General features: G+C 43.4%; 1 protein-coding gene across 3 annotated transcripts in view; it reads left to right on the top strand.

Annotated features, from left to right (window-relative positions):
• Positions 1-268: 268 nt before the first annotated feature.
• Positions 269-27,773, top strand: part of LOC131363865 (deleted in malignant brain tumors 1 protein-like) — a 49,823-nt gene continuing 22,318 nt past the window's right edge. The window contains exons 1-3 of one of the 3 annotated variants that reach the window (XM_058406816.1): positions 301-423; positions 22,017-22,046; positions 26,693-26,829. In XM_058406816.1, the coding sequence (XP_058262799.1) occupies positions 26,790-26,829 (40 nt within the window). In that variant the 5' untranslated portion in view covers positions 301-423; positions 22,017-22,046; positions 26,693-26,789. The other 2 variants (XM_058406806.1, XM_058406824.1) reach the window with 2 other exon arrangements.

The following is a 27,773-nucleotide window of genomic DNA, read 5'->3' as shown; positions in this document are numbered from 1 at the left end:
TTTACACTCAGATGTATATTCATTCAGATGTTCAATTTATTTTTCACTGGTTTATTTATATCTATTTATTACAAGTATACTGCTGGTACCGTCACACAAAATCTGGTCTTTCCTGCACTGACTGCATTGACAATGTCAAAAAAAGAACTTTATTTTGATTCCTCTGTATGTCTGCACATATGGTGGTATTGACAATAAAGAACCTTGAACCTTGAATAGTAAACAGTCAGGCAACAGGAACTGACCAAAATAAACCCCACCTCTTTGGTTGCATGAATTAAAAAAAACAAAACAAACATTGACCTTCATTACTTCATGAGGTTCCTTGTGAGAAGACAGCAGCAGTGGACACTGTAATTAGCATCAAACTGACTTACAGCTTATGGTGCAGGATGAGGAATCTTCATCTCGCTTTAATGCTCGGTAAATTCAACATTTATATCAATATGTTTGGCTTGTAATTAACATTATTATATAAACTCCATATTCTATATGTGTTAAGTTTATGCTTATGGGTTATGTATATAACTTTGGGTTATTTTTTAAATAATATCTAGCTTAATCTTTGCCAAGTCATTGTTCTACGATTTCCGGTGCTGCCCTGGGACGCTCGCTGCCAGAGTTACTCCGTGTTGTCGTGTATATTATTCTTTTTCTTTATTTTCTCTACTTTTTCCTTTTACATAGCTTTCAATAAACAGCACGGCACAGCTTTTTTTGCATGTTTTATTTTTTGTTATCGTCATTTTTGGTGCAATTTTTACTTTTAATTGCGCTGCATTCCTGTCCTGGAGAAGATGTATGGTGTCAATTTTACGCCATAAGTATCATGGTCATAATATATATATATATATAAAATTGTAGAATTTTGTAAAATTGTAGGATTTAATACAAAATGTAAAACAAATAATGACAAAGCTATAAGGAAAAGAACATAAAATACTAGGAATTGAGAACAAATTTTTTTTTCCCTTGCTTATTTTACTCAGATGCTTGCTCTATCTCCTATTTGCTCGTAATCTCATTTTCTTTTCATTCACACTTCAATTTTCTTTGCTCTTTTTCTAAGTTACTTTCGAATTTCAAATATTACAAGGAGAGTTTTATGAGGATTAGGGGGCAGGATATTGGTCCCCAAGTCCCCATTGGTCCACTGGTTCATAACTGACAGCCCTTCTCTAGCCAATCAATGATATGAAAGTAGATGGCATCACTGACATGCGTCTCTGCCGTTTAGTGTTTGAACTTTTTTTTTTGCTTGGAAACAGAATACAGAAAATGGTGCACAACAACTGAACAAGCAAACCTAAGATCAGAACACAACAACTGAAAAAAGGAAAAGAATAAAAAAGAAAAGGAAACATAGTAATGAGAAAATAGCAACCAAACAAGCATATAAGGGGGATGTCAGATGCAACTCAAAACAGAAGAAACAGAATTACAAGTCATTGAAAACAGGGAAAAGATCACAAACATATAAAGTTTTTAAGGCTTTTTTGTTCTGTGACAACTAATGAGAAGTATTGCTTAAATTATTTTTTAAATACAGCAAAAATAGGTCTGGAGTTAGAGTATTCAGATTTGTGAATGTGGAATTTCACCAATAACAGAATTAGGTTCATTAAGAAGAATTCATGTTTTACAACAGCAACACAATGTCCTTCCAAGATAAAACACTGTTTTTATAAATTTTAGATCTAAAAAAAATCTAGCACATCTTGCCAAAACGTCATTGTAGATTAACAATTCCATAATAAATGAACAACATATCACATCACATATAGAGCAACTGGAGGAAATATCACTTTTAAACATTTTTCAAGATAAAGGGAAGATTAATCGATTCGGCGCTTGCGCCCCACCACCATTTTAAACCACTGGCGCCAAAATGGCAGATCAGCAGCCAAGCACTCACTCATCTATGGAAGTCTGTTCCTGCCACTGAATAAAAAATAAAAAAGGTTATTGCTTTTTATCTCATGATTTGGACTTTTTTTCTCAGAATCGTGAGATATGAACTCATAATTCTGACTTTTTTCTGTGCCTGCCTTGCATGCTACCTGGCTGTACTTGTGCTAAAAAGTGTCAATATCAGGGGCGATGCTAGAATTTTAATTTAAGGGGGGCTCAGCCCCCAATGAGGGTATAATAGTAAAAAATAAAAATTAAATAATTAAATAAAATTTTGAACTCGAGCAGAAAAACAGTGAAAATGGAGAATAAACAAACCTGGCAGATTCTTTTGAACACAGGACTGAGTTCATGAAAGTCTTGGGTGTGATGACCTCTCTTATCACCAGCAGTTATTGACAATTCACAGCCTGGGAAGTTCCCGTTCGCGAGTGACAGAAATGGTCATTATCGTACCATGTATGGGTGTATGGGGAGGGAGGTGTGTGTGGAGGTACAAGGTGCGAAATATGAATTAGCATATGAATGAAACCACCTTGAATGTTCTACAGTACGTACTGGATGAAAGCACAATTTTCAAAACAGAAAGATCACCTGTGATTGGCTGAGACATGTGTTGCTATTGGTCAGTCTGGGCAATTATAACATGGTTTTGAGTATATATATATATATATATATATATATATATATATATATATATATATATATATATATATATATATATATATATATATATATATAAATTATAAATTTAATTTATATATATTCATTATATTAATCTATAAAAATTGTTAAAGATATAACAATATAGGTGTCATAAAGGCTAATAGTAAATATTAGGAAAACAGACATTTGGGAGAGACATGTTGATTACATGTAAGAGTTTTATTAAATAGACATATGAAATATAAATACACAAAAAGTAGCCAGAGATTATTTTCATGGCATCACGTTTAGCATCAAATGTCTTTTTGATGCCTCGGGGTTGTAGGTATGTGATTGGGTTCTGTTAGATGGAAGCCCACTTCACAGATGCTGGTGATGCAGTGCTGCACACTTTGAACTGGCTTCTAGTCTCGTCTGCAGCTTAGCACACAGATTGCTGAACTCCTGGCTGCGGAACGATGGAGGCCTCACAATCCACCCTGAGACTCTCTCAATGGCACTGTCTTTTTCATCTGACATCATGTCAGTGGTGATTCCCCTCCAGAAATCCACTTCGTCCGCAGCCAGTACAATTGTTACATATAATAAGCAACCTGTACATCATTACAGTTTATACTAATGCAACAGAAATAAGTAAAACTAATTTAATTCTAATCTATTTTACCCTCTTCCTCCTCTGGCAACTCCGGGCTGAGGTCTTAGCTGCAGCCACATTTGCTAGCTCTGGCTGACTGTACCAGAAATTTCTACGCACAGTCTCGTAGTATGTCTTGCAGGCAACTAGAAAAAAAATAATGTTTTTTTTTAAAAACTACAACCAACCAAACATAACTACACAGATAAATAGCAAAAACAGAATTAAGAACAACAACATGGTGACTTTATGTGGAATTCGGTCCTAGCTCCATGTTGTTCTTGTGTTTGAACTCTATGTTGTATGTTTATGTAGCACCAGGTCCTGGAGAAACGTTGTTTCATTTCACTATGTACTGCATCAGCTATATGTGGTTGAAATGACAATAAAGCTTCTTTATTCTAACAAACCCCTCCCTGAACCTCCACCTTATTGTGGTGCAGGGGTTTGAGTACCCGAATGAGCCTAGGAGCCATGTAGTCGGGGGCCATGTGCTCCTGGTAGGGTCTCCCAAGGCAAACAGGTCCTAGGTGATGGGTCAGACTAAGAGTGGTTCAAATCCCCTCATGAAGAAAAAGAAAGCAAGGACCATTACCTCGCCCGGATTGGCGTTACCGGGTCCCCAACCTGGAGCTGGGCTGGGGCATGCAGGTGAGCGCCTGGCAGCCGAGTCTTTGCCTATGGGATTCGGCCGGGCATAGCCCGAAAGGGCGACGTAGGCCCGTCTTCCCATAGGCCCACCAGCCGCAGGAAGGAGCATAAGGGGCTGGTGCGATGTGTTTTGGGTAGCAGTCATGGGCAGGGGCCTAGACGACCCAAACTCTGGTTAAAGAATCTGGCTCTTGGGACATGGAATGTCACCTCACTGGTGGGGAAGGAGCCTGAGCTAGTGGGGGAGGCTGAGAGATAGTCAGACTCACCTCCATGCACAGCCTGGGCTCTGGAACCCAACTCCTTGAGAGAGGTTGGACCCTCTACTACTCTGGAGTACCTCATGGTGAGAGGCGGTGGGCTGGGGTGGGCTTGCTTATAGCCCCCCAGCTCAGCCGCCATGTGTTGGAGTTTTCCCCAGTAAACGAGAGGGTAGTTCCCCTGCACCTTCGGGTGGGGGATAGGGGTCTCACTGTTGTTTTGACTTACGGGCTGAACAGCAGTGTGGAGTACCCAACCTTCTTGGAGACCCTACAAGGGGTGCTGGAAGGTGCCCCGACTGGGGACTCCATAGTTATACTGGGGGAATTCAATGCCCATGTGGGTAACGACAGTGTTACCTGGAGGGGCGTGATTGGGAGGAATGACCCCCCTGATCTGAACTTGAGTGGTGTTCTGTTATTGGACTTCTGTGCTAGTCACAGTCTGTCCATAACGAACTCCATGTTCAAGCATAAGGGTGCCCATCAGTACACGTGGTACCAGGACACCTTAGGCCAGAGGACGATGATTGACTTTGTGGTCGTGTCATCTGACCTTCGGCCATATGTCTTGGACACTAGGGTGAAGAGAGGGGCTGAGCTGTCAACTGATCACCACCTGGTGGTGAGTTGGATCCGCATGCAGAGGAGGATGCCAGACACACTTGGCAGACCCAAACAAAGTGTGGGGGTCTGTTGGGAACGTCTGGCTGAACCCTCTGTTAGGGAGGTCTTCAACTCCCACCTACAGGAGAGTTTTGACAAGATTCCGAGGGAGGTTGGGGTCATTGAGTCTGAATGGACCATGTTCTCCTCCTCCAGCTACCAGGAGCTGTGGCCGTAAGGTCTCTCGTGCCTGTCATGGCGGCAATCCCCGAACCCAGTGGTGGACACTGGAAGTAAGGGATGCTGTCAAGCTGAAGAAAGAGTCCTATCGAGCCTGGTTGCCTCCTGGGACTCTGGAGGCAGCTGATGAGTACTGGCAGGCCAAGCGAGCTGCAGCCCGGGTGGTTGTGGAAGAAAAAACTCGGGTCTGGGAGGAGTTCAGGGAGACCATGGAGAAGGACTATTGGTCGGCCTCGGGGAAATTCTGGCAGACCGTCCGGCGCCTCAGAACTGTGTATGGTGCTAGTGGAGAGTTGCTGACCTTGACTGGGGATATTGTCGGAAGGTGGAAGGAATACTTCGAGGATCTCCTCAATCCTACTGACACACCTTCCGTAGAGGAAGCAGAGGCTGAGGACTCAGAGGTAGATTCATCCATTACCCAAGCTGAAGTCACTGAGGTAGTCCAGCAGCTCCTTGGTGGCAAGGTGCCAGGAGTGGATGAGATTTGCCCTGAGTACCTTAAGTCTCTAGATGTGGGGCTGTCTTGGCTGACACATCTCTGAAACATAGCATGGCAGTCAGGGACAGTGCCTCTGGACTGGGCGACCGGGGTGGTTGTCCCTCTTTTTAAGAAGGGGGATCAGAGGATGTGTTCCAATTATAGGGGGATCACACTCCTCAGCCTCCCAGGGAAAGTCTATTCCAGGGTACTGGAGAGGAGAGTCCGACCTTTAGTCGAACCTCGGATTCAGGAGGAACAATGCGGGTTTCGTCCTAGTCGTGGGACACTGGACCAGCTCTATACCCTTCACAGGGTGCTTGGGGGTTCATGGGAGTTTGCCCAGCCAGTCCACATGTGTTTTGTGGACTTGGAGAAGGCATTCGACCCTGTCCCACAAGGCATTCTGTGGGAGGTGCTCTGGGAGTATGGGGTCTGTGGCCCTCTGTTAAGGGCTGTTTGGTCTCTGTAGGACCGGAGAAGGAGCTTGGTTCGCATTGTCGGCTGTAATTCAGATCTGTTCCCAGTGCATGTTGGACTCCGGCAGGGCTGTCCTTTGTCACTGGTTCTGTTCATTATTTTTATGGACAGAATTTCTAGGCACAGCCAGGTGGTGGAGGGAGTCCGGTTTGGGGACCATAGGATTTCATTTCGGCTTTTTGCAGATGATGTTGTCCTGTTGGCTCCTTCAAGCCAGGATTTACAGCGTGCGCTGGGACAGTTTGCAGCCGAGTGCGAAGCAGCTGGGATGAGGATCAGCACCTCCAAATCTGTGGCCATGGTTCTCGACTGGAAAAAGGTGGTTTGTCCCCTCCAGGTTGGAGGGGTGTTCCTTCCTCAAGTGGAGGAGTTTAAGTATCTCGGGGTTTTGTTACAAGTGAGTGAAGGATGGAGCATGAGATTGACAGACGGATTGGTGCAGCGGCAGCAGCAATGTGGTCCATGTACTGGTCTGTTGTGGTGAAGAAGATTTACCAGTTAATCTACGTTCCTACTCTTACTTATGGTCATGAGCTTTGGGTCATGACCCGAAAGGACAAGATCCCGGATACAGGCAGCCGAAATGAGTTTTCTTCGCAAGGTGGCGGTGCGTTCCCTTAGAGATAGGGTAAGGAGCTCTGTCACCTGGGAGGAGCTCGGAGTAGAGCTGCTGCTCCTCCACATCGAAAGGGGCCAGTTGAGGTGGCTTGGGCATCTGTTTTGGATGCCTCCTGGACGTCTCCCAGGGGAGGTGTTCCGGGCATGGCCCAGGACACACTGGAGGGATTATGTCTCTCGGCTGACCTGGGAATGCCTTGGAATTTCCCCGGAAGAGCTGGGGGAAGTGGCTAGGGAGAAGGAAGTCTGGGCATCCCTGCTTAGACTGCTGCCCCCGTGACCCGGCTACGAATAAGCGGGAGACAATGAATGAATGAATGAATAATCTAACAACTAAATAACAACAACACAGTGAAAATTACATACCAACAAAGTCATTTTTATCCTTCATCGTGCAATTCCGGGCTTATGGACAGTTCTCCCACTAAAATGAGGTGACCATCTCATTATATGGTGAGCTTAATCTGTGGAAGCAAAAAAGTACAGAGTTAAAACAACGTGTTTATTTGCTTCTGAAACAACAGAGTGCACTTTAGCCCATATCTTTCATCTGTACCCTTGCTCCGGGTCATAGCGCCTACAATTTGCCTCAGAGTTGTGTAGCGGACGGACTGCCTCCTACAAAATACAAGTAAAAATGCTTTATTACAAAACTTACACTGGTTCTGCCAAATGAAAGTATGGGTTATGTCGTTAGAAGAATTTAGACTTATCGTGATTTTAGCACTGTGCCTCTTCTTCTTTAGTTCCTTAGCTAGCCATTGTAAACAGCGAGGAAAATGTAAAGAGCAAGGAAAATGTAAAGAGCGAAGTAAATATTAAGAGTGGGGTAAATGTAAAAAGTGAGGTAAATATAAAGAGCGAAGTAAATGTATAGAGTAGAGGTAAATGTAAAGAGCAAAGTAAATGTAAAGAGTGGAGGTAAAAATGAAAACGGTAAGCAAATTCCAGGAAAGAGTAACATCTCTGTTTGTATGTTTTGGTTCCATGCTTTGTCTCATGACCTCGTCTGTGATTGGAGGAACATACCGTGTCACTGTGACCTAGCACCTGATTGGCCGAGGCTTGTCACATGAGAAGTGACGTAACCAGGAAGAGCTCAGAGAGCATTAAACTGTACAGTGGAGCCTCGGCCTCATCCCCATCCAGACCATCATTTTTATGAAAAACCCATAGAAATTTGGAGTTTGCGGGGAAAGACATCTCATACCCAGCATCATTTCTCCCTGTTAGGCGCATTGCTGGAAGATGTGAGTTAAATACATCCACTGTGCATTTAAGCAAAACAACAGAAAAAGTTACTGTAGTCATGCCACTATGTACAGTGATTGAGGTCTAGGAGTGCTGTGAGGATCAGACTATTGTCTTAAAATGTTATTCTTTTTTTTTCTTTATGTAATCATTTGCTATATACTTTGTATACAATAAAAAGTATTTTCTGTTCTGTAATTTGGTATATATACCAATATATATACAATGCTGAAGGCGGCCGAAATCCACAATAATGTCCTTTGAACAGTTGATATTGAGATATGTCTGCTACTGATGCTCTGTAAAGCCTTCATAACGCCTCTAATCTGAGGTGCTGTTAATTGGTGATTTCTGAGGCTGGTAACTCTAAATGAACTTCTCCTCTGCAGCAGAGGTAAGTTTTGGTCTTGCTTTACTGGGATGGACTTCATGTGAGCCAGTTTGATCATGGTGCTTGATGGGTTTTGCAAATGCACTTGACAATACTGTTCTTGCAAGAACTATTCCAGAACACCTGACCTTCGTGTCTTAAAATAACAACTGACTGTTTTTTGTTGTCATTATATTTTTTTGTTGTCATTATATATGGATTAATTAAGTCCATGTGTGTTATTTCATAGTTTTGAAATCTCCAGTATTGTTCTAGAATGTAGAAAATAAATCCCTAAACAAAAAACATTAAATTAAAAGGTGTACTGAAACTTGACTGGTAGTATATATATATATATATATATATTGTAACATCACACCCAGATCCAGAACACCAGAGGGAGCCCTCACCCGAGTATTAGCACTCTCGTACTCACTTCCTGGTTTGTTTTAGCATATAAGCAGCATGCTCCCTTTGTTCATTGTGAAGTATCGTTCCTTTGTGACATACTAAGCCTTGCCATAGTTCTGCTCTCAGATTGTTTCTTGTGTATGATCCTTGCCTTCGTCTTCGACTTCGAGTTTCGGTTTTGTGTTTCGGTATTGATTTTCTAGTGTTTGATTTCCGACTTTTGAACTTGGCTTCGTCTATACGGTTTATGATTCCTCCCTGTGTGAGTTTAAATAAAGATCTGCACATGGATTCGAACACTCCTGTCTCCGACAAGTCGTTACAGGATACTTCACCAACTACGAATCCAGTGGATCTACAAGCAACTTTGTGGCGTCAGGGAGTTCTTATCAGGGCTTACCAAGCGAAGGTGGATTCTCTGAAAGCGGCTAATCTACAGCTACAGCAACAAGCTCAGAGCTCGGCAGCCGCCCCAGCACCCACGCCACCGTCAAGTAGTGAGTTTCCCAGTTTTTCTCTTCCCGAAAAGTTTGATGGGTCCACCGACCATTGCAGAGGTTTTCTACGTCAGTGTGATAACTTCTTTGCACAACAACCAGAGGCCTATGACAATGAAACTACCAGGTGCGCGTTCATGTTATCCTTGCTAACTGGTAAAGCACTAGACTGGGCCTCAGCAGTTTGGGACTCGGATCCCCAAGTAAGGAGCTCTGTTAACTACTTCACTGAACTTATTCGGGAGGTGTTTGAATACCCAGCGGGAGGGAAAGACATTTCTGTGCAGCTGCTCGAACTACGCCAGGGTTCTGAGTCGGCGGCTGAGTACGCCATCAAATTTCGTACATTGGCGGCTCAGTCAGGCTGGAATGCACCAGCACTCATGGCAGTGTTCCGCGAGGGTCTCAATCCGTCCCTGAAGCCTGAGATGGTGTGTCGAGACACAAACATCACTCTTTCTCAGTACATCTCCACGGCTGTCAGACTGGATAATCTGTGCCGCCAATACAATGCTCATGCGTCCGCCACATGTTCACTACCTCACCCCATATCAGAGGGTTGCTACTCGGAATCCATGCAGCTGGGGAGAGCTCGTGTTTCTGAGGAGGAGCGTCAGCGTCGCACTCAACAGCAGCTGTGTTTCTACTGCGGGAAGCCAGGCCATCGAGTTTATCACTGCCCAGAGAAACCTACCACATCTCAAGTGGGAAAAGCTAACACGGTGTCTAAGCTTACCCTCCCTGCCTTTCTACTCAATGGTAATGAACGTTTTCATGTCACAGCGTTGATTGACTCGGGCTCAGCAGTCAACCTGATAGACCGTGACCTGGTGCTCAAACTCAAGCTGCCTGCTATCCCTTGTACCCCACCTCTGAGAGTGACTGCTATCAACGATCAGCCCATAGGAGAAGGGCTTCTCACTCATCAGACACCCGTAATGGACTTACAAATTGGATTATTTCACCACGAGAGACTATCATTTTTTATTTTTTCCTCCCCCTCCAATCAAATCGTCCTGGGCCTCCCGTGGCTACGGCTTCACGATCCGCACATTTCATGGAAGGAGGGAGAACTGGTCCAGAACCTGTCTGGCAAACTGCTTCGCTGATCCCACGCCACGCCCATGCCTCTCTACTTCTGTCGAAAGCCCTGAGTCCTCGTCCCCAGTCACACTCCCCAATGAATACCATGGCCTCTGGGATGTTTTCAGTAAAGAAAAAGCAACCAAATTACCACCATACCGGTCCTGGGATTGTGCTATTGACCTCCTCCTGAATGCCATGCCTCCCAAAAATCGTTTTTATCCTCTCTCTCTTCCAGAAAAAAGAGCTATGGAGGAGTATATCGAAGAAGCCCTTGCTGCAGGGTATATCCGACCATCTACATCTCCGGCTGCGGCAGGGTTCTTCTTCATGGAAAAGAAGGATGGAGGCCTACGACCCTGCATTGATTATAGAGGTTTGAACGCCATAACCATTCCTTATCCCTATCCTCTTCCACTAGTCCCCGCAGCGCTTGAACAGTTACAGGGGGCTAAATTATTCACCAAGCTGGATCTCCGCAGCGCTTATAACCTCATCAGGATAAGAGAGGGTGACGAATGGAAAACTGCATTCCATACAACACAAGGACATTATGAATATCTAGTCATGCCTTATGGACTTACTAACGCCCCTGCTGTCTTCCAGTCTCTCATCAATGAGGTATTTAGAGACATGCTCAACAAACACTTCATAGCATACATAGATGATATACTGATTTACTCCCCCAACCATGAGGAACACGTTAAGCATGTGCGGGCAGTCCTCAAGCGACTTGCTGAGCATCACCTCTATGTCAAGCTTGAAAAGTGTGAATTCCACCGCCCCTCCATGTCCTTCCTAGGCTACGTGCTCTCACCTGAGGGGGTAGAGATGGACCAATCCAAGGTGTCTACGGTCACAGCCTGGCCCGAACCCACTACGATCAAAGAACTTCAACGCTTTCTGGGCTTCGCCAACTTTTACCGTCGCTTCATCCGTCACTACAGCACCATAGCTGGACCACTCACCTCACTACTCAGAGGCAAGCCCAAAAAATTGTCATGGACTGACCAAGCCCGGGCAGCTTTTGAGAAGCTAAAGCGAAGTTTCACCTCAGCACCTATATTACGTCATCCTGACCCCAGTCTGCCCTTTGTAGTAGAGGTCGATGCTTCCAACAGCGGAATTGGGGCAGTACTTTCACAACGCCAACCGGATTCTGGGAAGTTGCATCCCTGTGCTTTCTTTTCGCGCAAGCTCACGGCAGCCGAGATGAATTATGATGTGGGAAATCGGGAGCTTCTATCCATGAAGACTGTTCTTGAGGAATGGAGACATTGGCTTGAAGGCTCCAAACACCCTTTCCTAGTCCTAACAGACCACAGAAATATGGAATACCTACGTGAGGCCAAACGAATGAATCCTCGCCAAGCCAGGTGGGCCCTCTTCTTCACCAGGTTCAAATTCTCAGTCACCTATCGACCAGGTTCCAAGAATGGGAAAGCGGATGCCCTGTCCAGAATCCATGAAACTCTCGAGCCACCCACTCTCCCTGAACCCATTCTCCCTCGGTCTGTTCTCATAGCCCCAGTACAGTGGAGCATTGTGGAGGAGATCGAGCGGGCCCACACCACAGAACCCCCTCCGCCAACCTGTCCACCTTCCAAGTCATATATACCTACCTCCATGCGTCAACGAGTTATGCAGTGGACCCATGAAAGCCCAAGCTTGGGTCACCCCGGCATTCAGCGTACCACCCAACTCCTACGTCATAGATTTTGGTGGCCATCACTTAAAGCCGACGTGGAAAAATATGTCAAATCCTGTCCCATGTGTGCCCAATCTCGTACGAGCAATCTACTTCCAGCTGGATTATTGGAACCGCTGCCTACTCCACGACGACCATGGTCTCACATTTCCACAGACTTTCTCACAGATCTACTCGAGTCTCAGGGGTTCACCACTGTAATGGTGGTTATTGATCGGTTCTCCAAGGCCTGTAAGCTTATTCCCATGAAAGGGTTACCGACAGCCATGGAAACCGCCCAAGCCTTGTTCCACAATGTGTTCCATAATTATGGCCTTCCAGAAGACGTCGTCTCAGATAGGGGCCCACAGTTCACGTCACGGGTTTGGAAGGAATTCTGTAAACAGTTGGGGATCAACGTCAGTCTAAGTTCTGGATACCATCCCCAATCTAATGGCCAAGCTGAACGCCTGAACCAAGAGTTGGGAAGATTCCTGAGGGCATACTGCAGTAGAGAACAGCATCGCTGGAGTGAGTTCCTTCCCTGGGCAGAGTATGCACAGAATTCTCTAACCCACTCTTCCACAGGCCTCACCCCATTCCAGTGTGTCCTCGGCTACCAACCACCATTGTTTCCATGGTCAGGAGAACCCTCGGACGTCCCTGCAGTAGATGATTGGTCCGGGCGGAGTCAGGAGGTTTGGGAGCGAGCCCATGTATGCCTTCAAAGGGCAGTTCGCAGGCAGGAGATCCAAGCAAACCGCCATCGATGCCCCCACCCTGCCTACCGGGTGGGCCAAAAGGTCTGGCTCTCCACGCGGAATCTAAAATTGCGTCTCCCTTGCCGTAAGCTCAGCCCAAAGTTTATTGGACCATTCCAGATCGTTCGCCAGGTTAACCCAGTCTCTTATCATCTAGAATTACCCAGGGCATATCGTATTTCCCCTACCTTCCATGTGTCTCTTCTTAAGCCCTTTCACGAACCACAGACAACCAACCCCGCCTCCAGTGAACCACCTCCACCCCTAGACGTTGACGGTTCCCTCGCTTATCGGGTACATGCCATCCTTAACTCCCGTCGTCTTGGAGGCCGTCTTCAATACTTAGTGGACTGGGAGGGGTATGGCCCAGAGGAACGCTGCTGGGTAAACGCTGCAGATATTCTGGACCCGTCAACTGCCAAACCTATTTCACGTCAATTTTTGGCAGTTCCCGAGAATTATCTGTGCTGCCTGCACATTCCCGTGAACAGTCGTTAACCTGAAATTCTGTGGCAATTTACAGTGTCGTTACCTGACGAAAATCACACTTTTCATGCAGTGCCTTCACAGACAACTTGCATTGTTATGTTGTTTTTCTGGGGTACTATTATATTATTTTTTAAAAATTTTGTCTGCTTATCAAAAGTTGCCACTGTTTATGACTGAAATAAACCTGTTCATATCATGCTATTTTTTTTTTGGGGGGGGGGGGGGTGATCTGAGTATATGATGACTGGGATACAGCTGCTCACATCGGCGTGCACTTTCACTTTTATTTAGCTTTTATTTAGCTAGTATATATTTGTGCTATGTTGTTTTTTTGTGGTACTATTATTGATTTTACATTTCTTCTGCTTAGCAAAACAACATAGCACAAATATATACTTGCTAAATAAATGCTGGCTTTTGCAAAGTGAAAGCATACACTGATGTGAGCAGCTTTATTTCAGTCATAAATTCACAACCACATTCCAGACATTCAGGGTCAAATAATTATTCAATGCTGGACACAAACAACAAAAAAAGCTGGCATCCTCCTCCACAAACGGATTCAACTCGCCACCAGGTGGTGATCAGTTGACAGCTCAGCCCCTCTCTTCACTCAAGTGTCCAAGACATATGGCCGAAGGTCAGATGACACGACTACAAGGTCGCTCATCGACCTCCGGCCTAGGGTGTCCTGGTACTACGTGTATTGGTGGGCACCCTTATGCTTGAACATGTTGTTCATTATGGACAAACCATGGCTAGCACAGAAGTCCAATAACAGAACAACACGAGTTCAGATAGGGGGGCCATTCCTCCCAATCCCCTCCAGGTAACACTGTCATTGCCCACATGGGCATTGAAGTCCCCCAGTACAACTATGAAGTCCCCAGTCAGGGAACATTCCAGTGCCCCTCACAGGGTCTCCAAGAAGGTCGGGTACTTCACACTGCTGTTCACCCCATAGGCCGAAAAAACAGTGAGACACCTATCCCAAACCTGAAGGTGCAGGGAAACCACCCTCTCGTTTACCGGGTAAAACTCCAACACATGGCGGCTGAGCTGAGGGGTATAAGCAAGCCCACCCGAGCCCGCCGCCTCTCACCATGAGGCACTCCAGAGTAGTAGAGGGTCCAACCTCTCTCAAGGAGTTGGGTTCCAGAGCCTAGGCTGTGCATGGAGGCGAGCCCGACTATCTCTAGCCAGTACCGCTCAGCCTCCTCCACCAGCTCAGTCTCCTTCCCCCCCAGTGAGGTGACATTCCATCGTCAAGGCCCCCACCCATGACTGCTACCCAAATCACATACCACCTGCCCCTTATGGTCCTTCCTGCGGGTGGTGGGCCTATGGCAAGGCAGCCTTACATCGCTCTTTCGGGCTGTGCCCAGCCGAGTCCCATAGGTGAAGACTTGGCCACCAGGCACTCACCTGTGTGCCCCAGCCCCAGACCTGGCTCCAGGGTGGGGCCCCGGTAACACCAATCCGGGTGATGTAATGGTCCTTGTTATCCTTTTTCTCATGAGGGACTTTGAACCGCTCTTAGTCTGACCCATCACCTAGGACCCTTTTGCCTTGGGAGACCCTACCAGGAGCACTTGGCCCCCGACAACATGGCTTCTAGGCTCATTCGGGTACTCAAACCCCTGCACCACAATAAGGTGGCGGTTCAGGGACGGGAGAAGAATTAATATTTATAGAAATTCCTTTGTGGTCTGTTACATGTAACATGTTTTTCATATGACACATTCTCTTTTAAGAAGCTCCCATAGATTAAGCAGAAATTTATTTGAGACTTATGCCAAAATATAAACAAAGGCTCAAGCAGGAAGTACCGACTAAGAGGGAGGTCATACGCTGGACGTACCAATCGGTGGCTGCTCTACAGGATGCACTTGATGATGCAGACATGTTTATGGAAGAAGTTGTGGGATTTATCTTGAAACTAGTGGATGATGTTGCAAAAAACGACCATCAGAACGTTTCCCAATCAGAAGCCGTGGTTGGATAAGACCATCCGTGACCCTCTGAGATCTCATGTCGTTGCCTATAATGTGGGACTTGCATCAGGTGACAACTACAAGGCCGCGTCATACAACATTCAGAAAGCAGTGAAAGAGGCGAAGCAGCGCTATGGGAGGAAACTAGAGTCACAGCTCCAACAAAGTGACTCTAGGACTTTGGCAGGGTCTAAGGACAATAACTGACTATAAAGCACCAACATCTGGTATGACGAATGTAGACGTGTCTCTGGCAAATGAAGTGAACACCTTCTACGCTCACTTTGAGGCTGTAGCTAATGATGCTAATGCTAACCCTAATGCTAAAGCTAATGCTAATGGCTGCAGACAGGAGGAGAATATCAACACTGGAAACACATTCATCATCTCTGAGCATGACGTGAGGAGAGGCTTCAGGAAAGTGAACACCAGGAAAGGAGCAGGACCAGAAGGAATCTCAGGTCGAGTCCTCAGAGCCTGCACTGACCAGCTAGCACCCATGTTCACAGATATGTTCAACCTCTCCTTAACCCAGTCGGTAATCCCCACATGCTTTAAAGAGTCCATCATTGTTCCTGTCCCAAAGAAACCCCATCCTGCTTACCTCAATGACTACCGCCTTATAGCCCTGACCTCAGTAGTGATGAAGTGCTTTGAGCGGCTGGCCAGAGACTTCATCATCTCTTCACTACCTGACACACTGGATCCACTACAGTTTGCTTATAGGCTCAACAGATGATGCCATTTCTCATCTCCTTCATACATCACTCACTCACATGGAAATTAGAAAGGGGAATTATGTTAGAATGCTGTTTGTCGACTACAGTTCAGTGTTTAACACAATAATTCCCTCCACACTCACCACTAAGCTGGAGCACCTGGGACTCAGCCCATCTCTGTGTTGAAGGATCTCCAATTTCCTAACTAGCAGACCACAGGCAGTAAAGATGGGCAGACATGCTTCAGCCTCCCTCACCCTCAGCACTGGAGCCCCCCAGGAATGTGTTCTGAGCCCCCTGCTGTACTCATTGTATACATATGACTGTGTGGCCACTACCAACTCGCCCACCATCATCAAGTTTGCTGACGACACCATTGTGGTCGGACTGATTTCCAACAACAATGAGACGGCCTACCTGGAGGAGATTAGGAATCTGCAGAACTGGTGCCAGAGGAACAACCTTCTCATTAATGTCAGCAAGACAAAGGTGATAGTGGACTTCACTACAAAGCAAGAAAGGAACTACCAGACCCCCGTCATCAAGAAGAGCCCAGTGGAGAGAGTGGACAGCTTCAGATACCTCAGTGTTCACATCAGGCAGGACCTGTCATGATCCTGTCACATCAACACCTTGGTGAAAAAGGCCTGGCAGCATCTCTTCCACCTCAGATGCTTGAGAGACTTTAGACTGCCCTCTAAGGTGCTAAGAAACTTTTACTCCTGCATCATAGAGATCATCCTGATGAGAAACATTGCAACCTTGTATGGGAACAGCACCATGCAAGACAGACAAGCTCTTCAGAGGGTGGTGTGATCAGCACCTCATCCGTTCCAAGCTCCCTGACCTGCCCTCAATCTACAAGAAGCGGTGCTGGACCAAGGCCAGGAAGATCGTGAAGGACCTCAGACACCCAAACAATGGACTGTTCTCTCCGTTGAGGTCAGGAAAGCGCTTCCACTCCCTGAAGGCCAACACAGAGAGACTGAGGACAAGCTTCTTCCCGCAGGCTATATGGACTCTCAACCAGAACTCCACATAGGATGTAAAAACATAGAAACATAAAACATAAAAATGTTGCAAATTTCTGCTCCTGTTCACATAGAAAGAGGACTACTGTGCACAACTGCACTTTAAGGATGGACAATAACACTGCTGCTCATCATTTCATTTCACTCCATTACCACCCCGAACTGCTGCTGTCTGCACATTGCCCATTTCACATATTTTATACAGTTTATTTATTACAGGTGTATTTTTTACATTTTTATACAGATTTCTACGGATTTATACTTATCCCTTATTTTATTTGTATTTTATTTTATTTTACTTACTGTAAAAATTTTCTAAGCTGTAGATTTATATTTTATTCTTTCTTTTGGAATTTTACTCTTTATTCATTTTTTCTTTCAAGGGTCAAAAGCATTTCACTGCATATCATACTTTGTAGAAGTGTGTATGTGACAAATAAAAATTTGAAATTGAAATTTGACTGTTTTGTGCCACATGCATTACTCCACATATAAGCAGTTTGATTAGGATAAGTCTCTCCAAATATCAGATAGATTGTATTTCTGCATAAAATTCTTCAAAATGGCATTTGAAGATTTTGACTGCTTAGGAGGCCATCTATCAACTACATCATTAAGAGTGATATTAAAGTCTCCTCCAATAAGTAAATAAGCATGTGGATATTTCTGAAACCAAAACAATATTCTGTCGTCTAAGAACTTAAAAAGTTTATCATTTTCAAAATTGTGAAAGTACCCATAAATGTTAACCTAAATAAAAGCCTGATCATTGAGACATAAAAGTAAACATAAAAAGTGTCCCAGAGGATCTGAAAACGCCTCGAGGATATTTCCAGAAAAAGTGTTCTTTAATGTATTGACCCCTGCTGACCTCTCAGAACCATGAGCAATCCAAAGATCATTATTCTACTGTGTCCTCCTTAACTTTAGATCATTACTAACAGAATGTGATTCTTTAAAGAAAATAAAATAAGTTTTGAGTTGTTTTGCAAATAAGAATAGGTTTTGAAGAGGTTTTGCAGATCATTCACTCCTGCAATAGCACCACCTGCCAACTGGATCCAATCCATTCCACTATGTTCCAGACCATCTCACCTGACCTCCTGCCCTTCATCACCACAGTCATCAATGGATCCATAACATCAGGACAGGTACCAACTGCCTTTAAGCAAGCAAGGGTTATCCCTATACTGAAGAAACCTGCTTTGGATCCCTCTGACATCAATAATTACAGACCGAGATCACTTCTCTCCTTTCTTTCAAAAATTCTCGAACAAATTGTTTATAAACAGTTGTCTGACTATCTCTTGCAGAATAACCTCCATGATCCCAACCAGTCTGGCTTCAAAGCAGCACATTCCACAGAGACTGCCCTTTTGGTGGTCACTGAGAAACTACATGCTGCTAGATCAGCCAAGCTGACATCGGTCCTCATCCTCCTTGACCTTTCTGCAGCATTTGACACGGTTAACCACAAGACTCTCTTGTCCACCCTCAGGAGTCTTGGAGTTTTTGTAACAGCATGGGAATGGTTTGCTTCCTACCTGGATTGTCGCTCATATCGGGTAACATGGAAGGGATTGACAACTGCCCCATGCAGACTCTCTAATGGTGTCCCACAAGGGTCAGTAATTGGTCCTCTCCTTTTCTCCCTCTACACCCACACTCTTGGTTAGATATAGAAGATATAGAAGTTATATCCTCACATGGCTTTTCATACCACTGCTATGCTGATGATACACAACTTATCTTCACCTTCCCTCCCTCAAATACCACAGCTTCTGCCCAGATCTCAGCGTGTCTGGCGGACATTTCATCTTGGATGACAGCTCATCAGCTGAAACTTAATCCCAGCAAAACTGAACTGCTGGTCATACCAGGTGATTTATCCCCAGCCCAGGATCTTGCATTATCTCTGAACAAGTCAATGATCTCCCAATCAGCCACTGTTCGCAACCTTGGGGTAACCATGGACAATCAACTGTCCTTTTCCTCCCATGTTGCCAATGTGACACGCTCATGTCAGTTTCTTCTGTACAACATCAGAAGGATTCGATCATTCCTATCCACACAGGTGCTACTCAGGTGCTTGTTCAGTCTCTGGTTTTTTCGAGACTGGATTACTGCAACTCTTTACTGGCAGGTAGAAGGTTAAGGTTCCTCTTAATGCAATTCGTCCACTGCAAATGATCCAAAATGCAGCTGCACGGCTTGTTTTCAACCTGCCCAAGTTCTCCCACACCACCCCACTGGTGCATTCCCTCCACTGGCTTCCAGTAGCTGCACACATCAGATTCAAAGCACTGATGCTTGCCTACAAAGCCAAGAATGGACCAGAACCATCTTACCTCAAAGATCTTATTACTCCTCACAATGCACCTCGCTCCCTCTGATCCACTAGCACTGCCCGACTTGTCCCACCATCTCTCAGGGCAAAAGGTGGGTATTCATCTAGACTCTTCTCTGTTCTGGCACCGAGGTGGTGGAATGAACTTCCCCTAGATATCCGTACAGCAGAGTCTCTGACTATCTTCAAACGACGTCTTAAGACCAACCTTTTCCTTAAGCACTTAAACTAGCTCTTATCTTTTATCTATAAAAAAAAATCCAATTTTAGGCTAATGGTATCCTAAGTCTGTAACCTATTGAACCAGTGTTAATGTTTTCAATGATAAAGCACTTTTGCATGTCGCTCTGGATAAGAGCATCTGTCAAATGCCAGAAATGTAAATGTAAATGAATAAAGCTTTCCTTTTAACACAATCTGTTAACCCCCTGGAATTAAGTGAAACAATCGATAAAGACATAGAACAAAAACAAACAAAGCAGTGAAAAATAGAAAATAAACTCTCAAGCCCCAGCAAAGAGGGCAGTTTTCCTGGCATCCTGTGCTTGTTTAACATAGATTTAAACAAGGCCATAGATTACAGCGTCTCTCTCAGTCAACTTTGGAGAAATCTTCTTTAAAGAGAAGTCCGTTAGCTTTGAGAAATGTTGAGTTCTTAGCATGCTTCCACACTTCATTCCTCAACATGTGTGAAATAAACGGTACAATAATAGGTCGTGAACAAGAGTCAGACGGGCTTCTCTTACCCAAACATTGTACAGTGTCTATCATTTCTGAAAGTCATCCTGATTCTTCAGGTAGAACGGACTGACAGATCTTAATGGCCTGCACATGTACATTTTCATCGTAGTTTTCCAAAACACCATACAGACTCATATTCCACCGTCTCAAATAGGACTCTATCTCACCCATCTGCTGTTGGAGCTCTTGAACCGACTACTCTAACGCTACCACATGGCCATCTACTCCATTTAACTTGTTTTCCATCTCTGTCATTTTAGCATATTAATTTAATTTGTCAATTCTCTCAGTATTTCCAATCAACAGCTTTTCAATGTTATCACTTCTCTCATTTATCAGTTGTGATAACAAGCTGATTATGTCTGAATCGGGGGTAGACCTGAAAGAAGCAGGACTTTTATTTTTAGCCACAGGAGACTCACTTGGAGACACTGACAAATTTCACTGATATGGTTAATGATTCTTATGTGTATGACTATTGTACTATCATGTCAAACTTCCTGTTAGTATGCAAAAATTTTTTTTAATGAACTGGACAAGTGTACCATCATTAACATCATATAGCATTATTGGAGCTCAAAGAGTAGAGTAGTGCACTAGCAGCATTAAGCTCATAGGTGATTTCTGCCGTACAGAGTCTTATCTCTGTATTAACCCAAAACAAAATCTTAATCAGAGTCTGCAGGTCAGGGGTAGGTGCATGGCACTACTTCCAGGCTGAAACAAGGAACACTGTCTGTATCACTGTGTTATTATGTGCACTATCCCAATTCACAATATTCATAATATGTACGTTAATACCATGTGCAATATGGTTTTAATTCTGTAGCATCATACATTTTGTATATATAGCACATAAGAGAAGTATTCCAGATACAGCTTATCAAAAAATGTGAAAAACAGATGGTTTAGATTTTAAGAAATTATGTATACAAATTACTGATTTGTATTTCAGTGGTAGGGATTACAGTAACTCAGGATTATGACGTTTGCTATGTGAGATGTTTTACTTCTTGTTTTTGGAATTGCTGACCAGTAAAATGCAGGAATCAGAAATCCTTCTTTCTTATAAGCATCAGTCTTTTTCAATTTGATCAGATCCTGCTGGTCAATCAGAATTCAGCAGTGCTGTGGTATAAATAATATTATTATTATTAATTAATATTCTTGTATGAGCTAAAAATATCACGTACTGCATGTGTTAATCCTTTTCTACACTCACCATTTACTTTATTACAAAGTACATAATTTATTTTATTACAAAAAAACACCTGTAGAACTGTACTTTTATGCATTTATCCAATCAGCCAATCAGGTGGCAGCAGCACAATGTATAAAATCATGCAGTTAGAGATGAAAAGCTTCAGTTTAATGTTCACATCAAACATCAGAAGTGGAAAATATGATCACAGAGACTTTAAGTATGACCTGGTTGTTGGTGCCAGATGGGCTACTCTGAGTATTTTAGAAAATGGTGAATGGTGGATTTCAGAATGGTGTAAAAAACATTCTGTGAGTGAAAGGTCAGATGAGAATGAGCAGACTGGTCTGAGCTAACTGGAAGTCTATAGAAAGTCAAATAAGCACAATTTACAGCCACGGTGAGCAGAAAAACAGCTCAGGTACCCCAGCATATCAAACCTTGTGATGAATGGGCTACAACAGGAGAAGATAAAATCAGGTCAGCCTGTCCAGGTCAGCCATGGACAGGAATCTAAGGCTATCATGGGCACAGAATCACAAACTGATTAAAGATTAGGAAAAAGAATCAGATGGTCTACTGGTCATGAGATCTTATCTGCATAATGTTATGCACTGGGCAGAAGCCACATGAATGAATAGTTATATAACTGCAAAAATGAACAGGTGTACAGTGTTCCTAATAAAGTGGACAGTGTATACTAATATTTAACCAATTTCATGACGGGTACCAATAACTATGGAGAGGGTTGTTCTGGAGATTATTATTATTATTATTATTATTATTATTATTATTATTATTATTATTATTATTATAAGACAAAAACAGCTTTGGTTTTTACATCCCTGGCTTCATTTAAATTCCTCCTCTTTATTTTCTCTCTACAGTCGGTGTTCTTAGAGCTTCTCTGCTGGCTGGTAAGTGTATTTTTCATTTGAATCAATGATTTATTTTCTAGAAGTGAGTGTACATAAATTTCCACCTCATTGATTTAGAATTAGCATTAGCAAAACCTGTTATGACATCAATTTCAAGCACACTTGACCTGCTTGAAAAGTACTTTAAAAAGCCAAGTTACAACACTATAAATACTTGAAACTCATATACTGATTTATGAAAATAGCCAAATGACAGCTTCCTTTCTGGCAGGAAGTGGCCAAACCACAATCACAGCAGTCTCATATCAAAGTGCTCTTTATCTGGCAATGCAACACCACTCCTTCCTTATTTTATTAATTGATTAATTTGATAATTATGTGAGGTGAAGTTTTATCTAATTGATAGGTCTGTGATGTTTTGTGAGTCTTGTCTTGTCTGTGATTGTGATGGTTTGTGAGTATTTTGTTGTCTGTGGTTGTTTGTGATGGTTTCTGAGTACTGTGTTGTTTTTGATGGTGTGTGATTATTGTGTTGTCTCAAATTGTCTGTGAGTCATGTGATGTGCAATAGTTTGTGAATATAGTGTTGTCTATGATGTTTTGTGAGTTGTGCATTGACTGTTATGGTCTGTGAATATTCAGTTCAGTAAATTAAATTAAATCAATTCAATTCAATTCAAATTAGTTTATTTGTATAGCACTTTTTAACATTGTCTCAAAGCAGCTTTACAGAAGTATAGAAAAATAGAAAAATTAGTTTAAAATTAAGTCATTATTTATCCCTAACTTTAATGCCTAATGAGCAATCCCGAGGCTATGGTAGTGAGGAAAAACTCCCTGAGATGATATGAGGAAGAAACCTTGAGAGGAATCAGGCTCACAAGTGAACCTTTCCCATTTGGGTGACACTGGACAGTGAATAATGTAACTGTTGATAATGTTCTTTCTTAATCAGTATATTAAGCATCAGCAAAGAATTGTGCAACCAAGAGCTCTTGAGGAACTTGTAGGTCAGTGTAGTTTCTGAAATCATTATAGACTTAGCACTAATTCCTTCCTGCTGAAAGCTGACTGAGGCAACAGCAGTTCAGAGACGGTGTGATCGTCTCCAAGTGGTTCTATCCGCAGCAGTGCCTTGTGTCACAGTCTGTCTACACAGATCTAGCCCCAGTGACAGTGAGCACCACCAATTGAGGAGACTCCAAATCAGGGGTAGTTCATCTGAATGGATCAGACAGGTCCAGAATGAAGAAGCATCCCCACTGGAAACTCAGAACACTGGAAGCTCAGAAGTGTGATATATAAATCTCAACATCGAAAAGAGAGAGAGAGAAAAGTATTAGGTATGCTTGTGATCATGTGATGCACTCTATGCCCATGAATAGATCTGCCTAAGGACATCTACTAAGAAAAACCTAAGAAAAAAAGTTTACCTAATAAAAGCTAAACGTTGATAGCTTGGCTGATGTGCATTTTACCTACATGAGTTTCAAATGAAAGACCAGAGTCAATAATCACACCAAGGTCTTTTACTGCTGAACCTGATGAAACAGAAAGACCATCCAGAGTCACTCTGTAGTCAGAACGCTTACTTCTGGCTGCATGTGGTCCTAGTATGAGCACTTCTGTCTTGTCAGAGTTAAGCAGGAGGAATTTAGTAAGCATACACTTTTCAATTGTCCTTTACATATTCTTCATACTCATCTTAATGAGCTGGTGTCTCTCATCTGACTTTGATGAAACATATAGCTGTGTGTCATCAGTATAACAGTGGAAGCAGTTACCATGTTTATGGAGCTAAACATGGTGTGGAACATAACACCATGTTTGCTGGTGTCAAAATGAGAATTGATTACAAACTAGCACTACTTATGTGGGGCTCATAATAACAGAGCCTGTCTTCTTCTTCTTTCAGCTTTTCCCTTCAGGGGTTGCCACAGAGAATCATCTCTCTCCACCTATCCCTATCTTCTGCATCCTCAACACTTACACCCACTAGCTTCATATCCTCATTTATTACATCCATATACCTCCTCTTTGGCCTTCCTCTTTTCCTCCTGCCTGGCAGCTCCATGTCCAACACTCTCCTACCAATATAGTCACTCTCCCATATAAGTCCATCTTAACCTGGCCTCTCTAACTTTGTCCCCCAAACATCCAACATGAGCTGTCCCTCTGATGTACTCGTTCCTAATCCTGTCCTACATTGTCACTCACAAAGAGAACCTCAACATCTTCAACTCGGCTACCTCCAGCTCTGACTCCTGTCTCTGTCTCAGTGATATTGTCTCTAAACCATACAGCATGGCTGGTCTCACCACTGTCCTGTACACCTTCCCCTTGATTCTCACTGAAATTTTTCTATCACACAGAACTCCCGACACCTTTCTCCACCCATTCCAACCTGCCTGCACCCTGTCATACACTTTCTCCAAGTCTACAAACACACAGTGCAACTCTCTCTGACCATCCCTATACTTCTCCATCAACATTCTCAGAGCAAAAATTGCATCTGTTGTGCTCTTTCTGGGCATGAAGCCATACTGCTGCTCACAAATTTCCACTACCTTCCTTAACCTAGCTTTCACTACTCTTCCCCAGAGCTTCATTGCATGGCTCATCAACTTTATCCCCCTATAGTTGCTGCAACTCTGCACGTCACCCTTATTCTTAAAGATCGGCACTAATACACTTCTTCTCCATTCCTCAGGCATCTTCTCACTCTCTAAAACCCTGTTAAACAGACTAGTTAAAAATTCCACTGCCTCCTCTCCTAGACACTTCCAGACCTCCACCGGACAGTGGTCAGGACCAACTGTCTTTCCACTTTTCATCCTCTTCAAAGCCTTCCTGACTTCATCCTTTCTAATCTTATCTACTTTCTGTTCCACAGAGTTCACCACTTCTACTCTTTTTTCACTCTCATTTTCCTCATTCATCAGCTCTTCAAAGTACTCCTTCCATCTCCTCTGTACACTCTCCTCACTTGTGAGCACCTTTCCATCTCTATCCTTAATAACTCTAACTTGCTGCACATCCTTCCCATCTCGATCCCTCTGCCTAGCTAACCTGTACAAGTCCTTCTCTCCATCTCTAGTGTCTAACCTAGTGTACAACTTGTCATACTCCTTCTGCTTGGCCTTAGACCCCTCCCTCTTCACTCTGTGCTGTAACTCCTTGTAATCCTGTCTATTCTCTTCATTCCTGTCCATGTCCCACTTCTTCTTGGCTAACCTCTTCCTCTGAATACTATCCTGAACTTCCTCATTCCACCACCAAGTCTTCTTATCTTCTTTCCTCCTTCCAGATGACACACCCAGCACCTTTCTTCCTGTCTCCCTGATCACTTCTGCTGTAGTTTCCCAGTCATCTAGCAGCACTACCTGACCACCCAGAGCCTGCCTCAACTTCTGTCTAAATTCCTCACAACATTCCTCCTTTTTCAGCTTCCACCACTTGGTTTTCTTCTCCATCTCTATCTTTGACCTCTGCTTACAGACCATCAAATTTATCCTACACACCACCATCCTATGCTGTCTGGCTACACTCTCCCACTACCACTTTACAGTCACTAATTTCTTTCAGATTGCCTCATCTACAGGATGTAGTCTACCTGTGTGCTCCCACGTCCACCCTTGTAAGTCACTCTATGCTCCTCCCTCTTCTGAAAATAAGTGTTAACCACAGCCATGTCCATCCTCCTAGCAAAGTCCACTACCATCTGTCCTTCAAGGTTCCTTTCCTTAACTCCAAACTTGCCCATCACCTCATCACCTGTGTTCCCCTCACCAACATGTCCATTAAAATCTGCTCCTATCACCACTCCCTCACCTGTTGGAATACTCTCTATCACCTTATCTAATTCACTCCAGAATCTCTCTTTCTCCTCTAACTCACAACCTACCTGTGGGGCATAATCACTAACAACATTCAACATCACCCCTTCAATCTCCAACTTCAGACTCATCACCTTGTCTGACACTCTCTTCACCTCCAGAACATTCCTCACAAACTTCTCCTTCTGGACCACACCTACCCCATTTCTCTTACTATCCACACCATAATAAAATAGCTTGAATCCTGCTCCTATACTACGAGCCTTGCTACCCTTCCACCTGGTCTCCTGTACACACAGTATATCCACCTTCCTTCTCTCCATCATATCAGCCAGCTCTCTACCTTTACTGCCGATTCGCATGGTTAAATTTGGCAATGTTTTACGCCGGATGCCCTTCCTGACGCAACACTCTCTATTTATCCGGGCTTGGGACCGGCACAGAAGTCATTGGACTGTGACCCCCATGGCTAGATTAACAGAGCCTGTGATGTTTCTAATATATAAGGAAAAGAGTACCCCCACATGCTTTATTTTACTTATTTTATTAGTAAAATTATTTTATTTTATTTTATTTTATTTTATTTTATGTAGTTCATCTTGATAGTTCTCGAATCTCAATATGGATTTAATATACAAAATCTGATTGGTGCAAATGCATAAAACTGTTTCATCTGTCATGATCAATGCACAAGAAGCTATGTTATTCTAGCAACCTAACTATAGAGGGCTCTAGCAGAAGAAATATGCAAGTGAGGATTAGAAACAGAAGAATAAGTTAGTGTGAAGTTAGTGAACGCGTGATGAGTTTTGTGTATGCTGCAAATACGTGCTTCTGTGATGTATGCAGATAAAAGGAAGAGAGATTAAACGAATCCATTAAATTATGCACGCCTGGAACTTCATTTATTTCGGCATGCAACAAACTTGGAGGATTTATAAGAAGCATGAATCGAAGGCGATCACGAGAGAGTTCGGAGCGAGCGAGTAAGCGGGCATACTGGTGCGAGATGGATCTGGAAGCCCTAGCTCCTGTCTGCACCTTGGACACTATTGCACTACACACTATTCACTTTATATAATTTTATATAATCACTTCCTATATACATATTCTATTTTATATACATATTCTATATACATATATACCATACCATACTTTATTTATATTTATTATATTTTATTTTATTCTATTTTTATTCTATTTTATTTTTTACCTACTGTGAACTTGTTTTATATTTTATATTTCGTATTTTTAAATTTTATCCTTGTCTTTTGTTCTGTCCTTATGCCTTTCCTTTTCCTTTTTCAAGGGTCAAAACAGTCATGTAAGCATTTCACTACATATCATACTGTGTACGATACGTATGTGACAAATAAAATTTGAATTTGAACACGTGACGGAAAGACAGTGGCTGTTGAGGCTTGATCAAGTGAAGGAGGTATGTGATTGTAGCAAAATCCCTACCGGGAATGTCCCTACTAAGCGCACACTTATCAAGAGATGCAACGAGTCTACTGATGCTGTAATTGACAACGAGGAAGAAGTAGCAGCAAAGCACTATATGTGTTCACTACTGTATCTTATGGAGGCGCAGATTGAGAGAGAGAAAGAGGAAAATGGCGGCGGCCATAAAAACATGACCGATCTTTCTCAGGCCGAAAACGATGTAGCGAATGAGCTGGATTTACATCAAAGTTATTCCGAAGTGCATGCTGGAAATACAGTGATGGAGAAAATAAAGAGAAATTAGGGTGAAGCAGGATGAAATAGACCCATTGAACAACAAGCAACTATTGGTCTTGCCCCTGAAGTCACTGTGAGGAGGGATTTCAAAATCTGCGGCCAGATTGGTGAGAGCGGACAAAAAGATAAACTGTCATTCACCAATTTGATGCACCAGGTGGATAGAGGATTGAGAAAGGGCCATGGT

The sequence above is a fragment of the Hemibagrus wyckioides genome, linkage group LG02, assembly GCF_019097595.1.
Source record: "Hemibagrus wyckioides isolate EC202008001 linkage group LG02, SWU_Hwy_1.0, whole genome shotgun sequence".
NCBI lineage: Eukaryota > Metazoa > Chordata > Actinopteri > Siluriformes > Bagridae > Hemibagrus > Hemibagrus wyckioides.
Note: the sequence above shows the minus strand (reverse complement) of the source record. Positions and strands in the feature narration are given on the sequence as shown.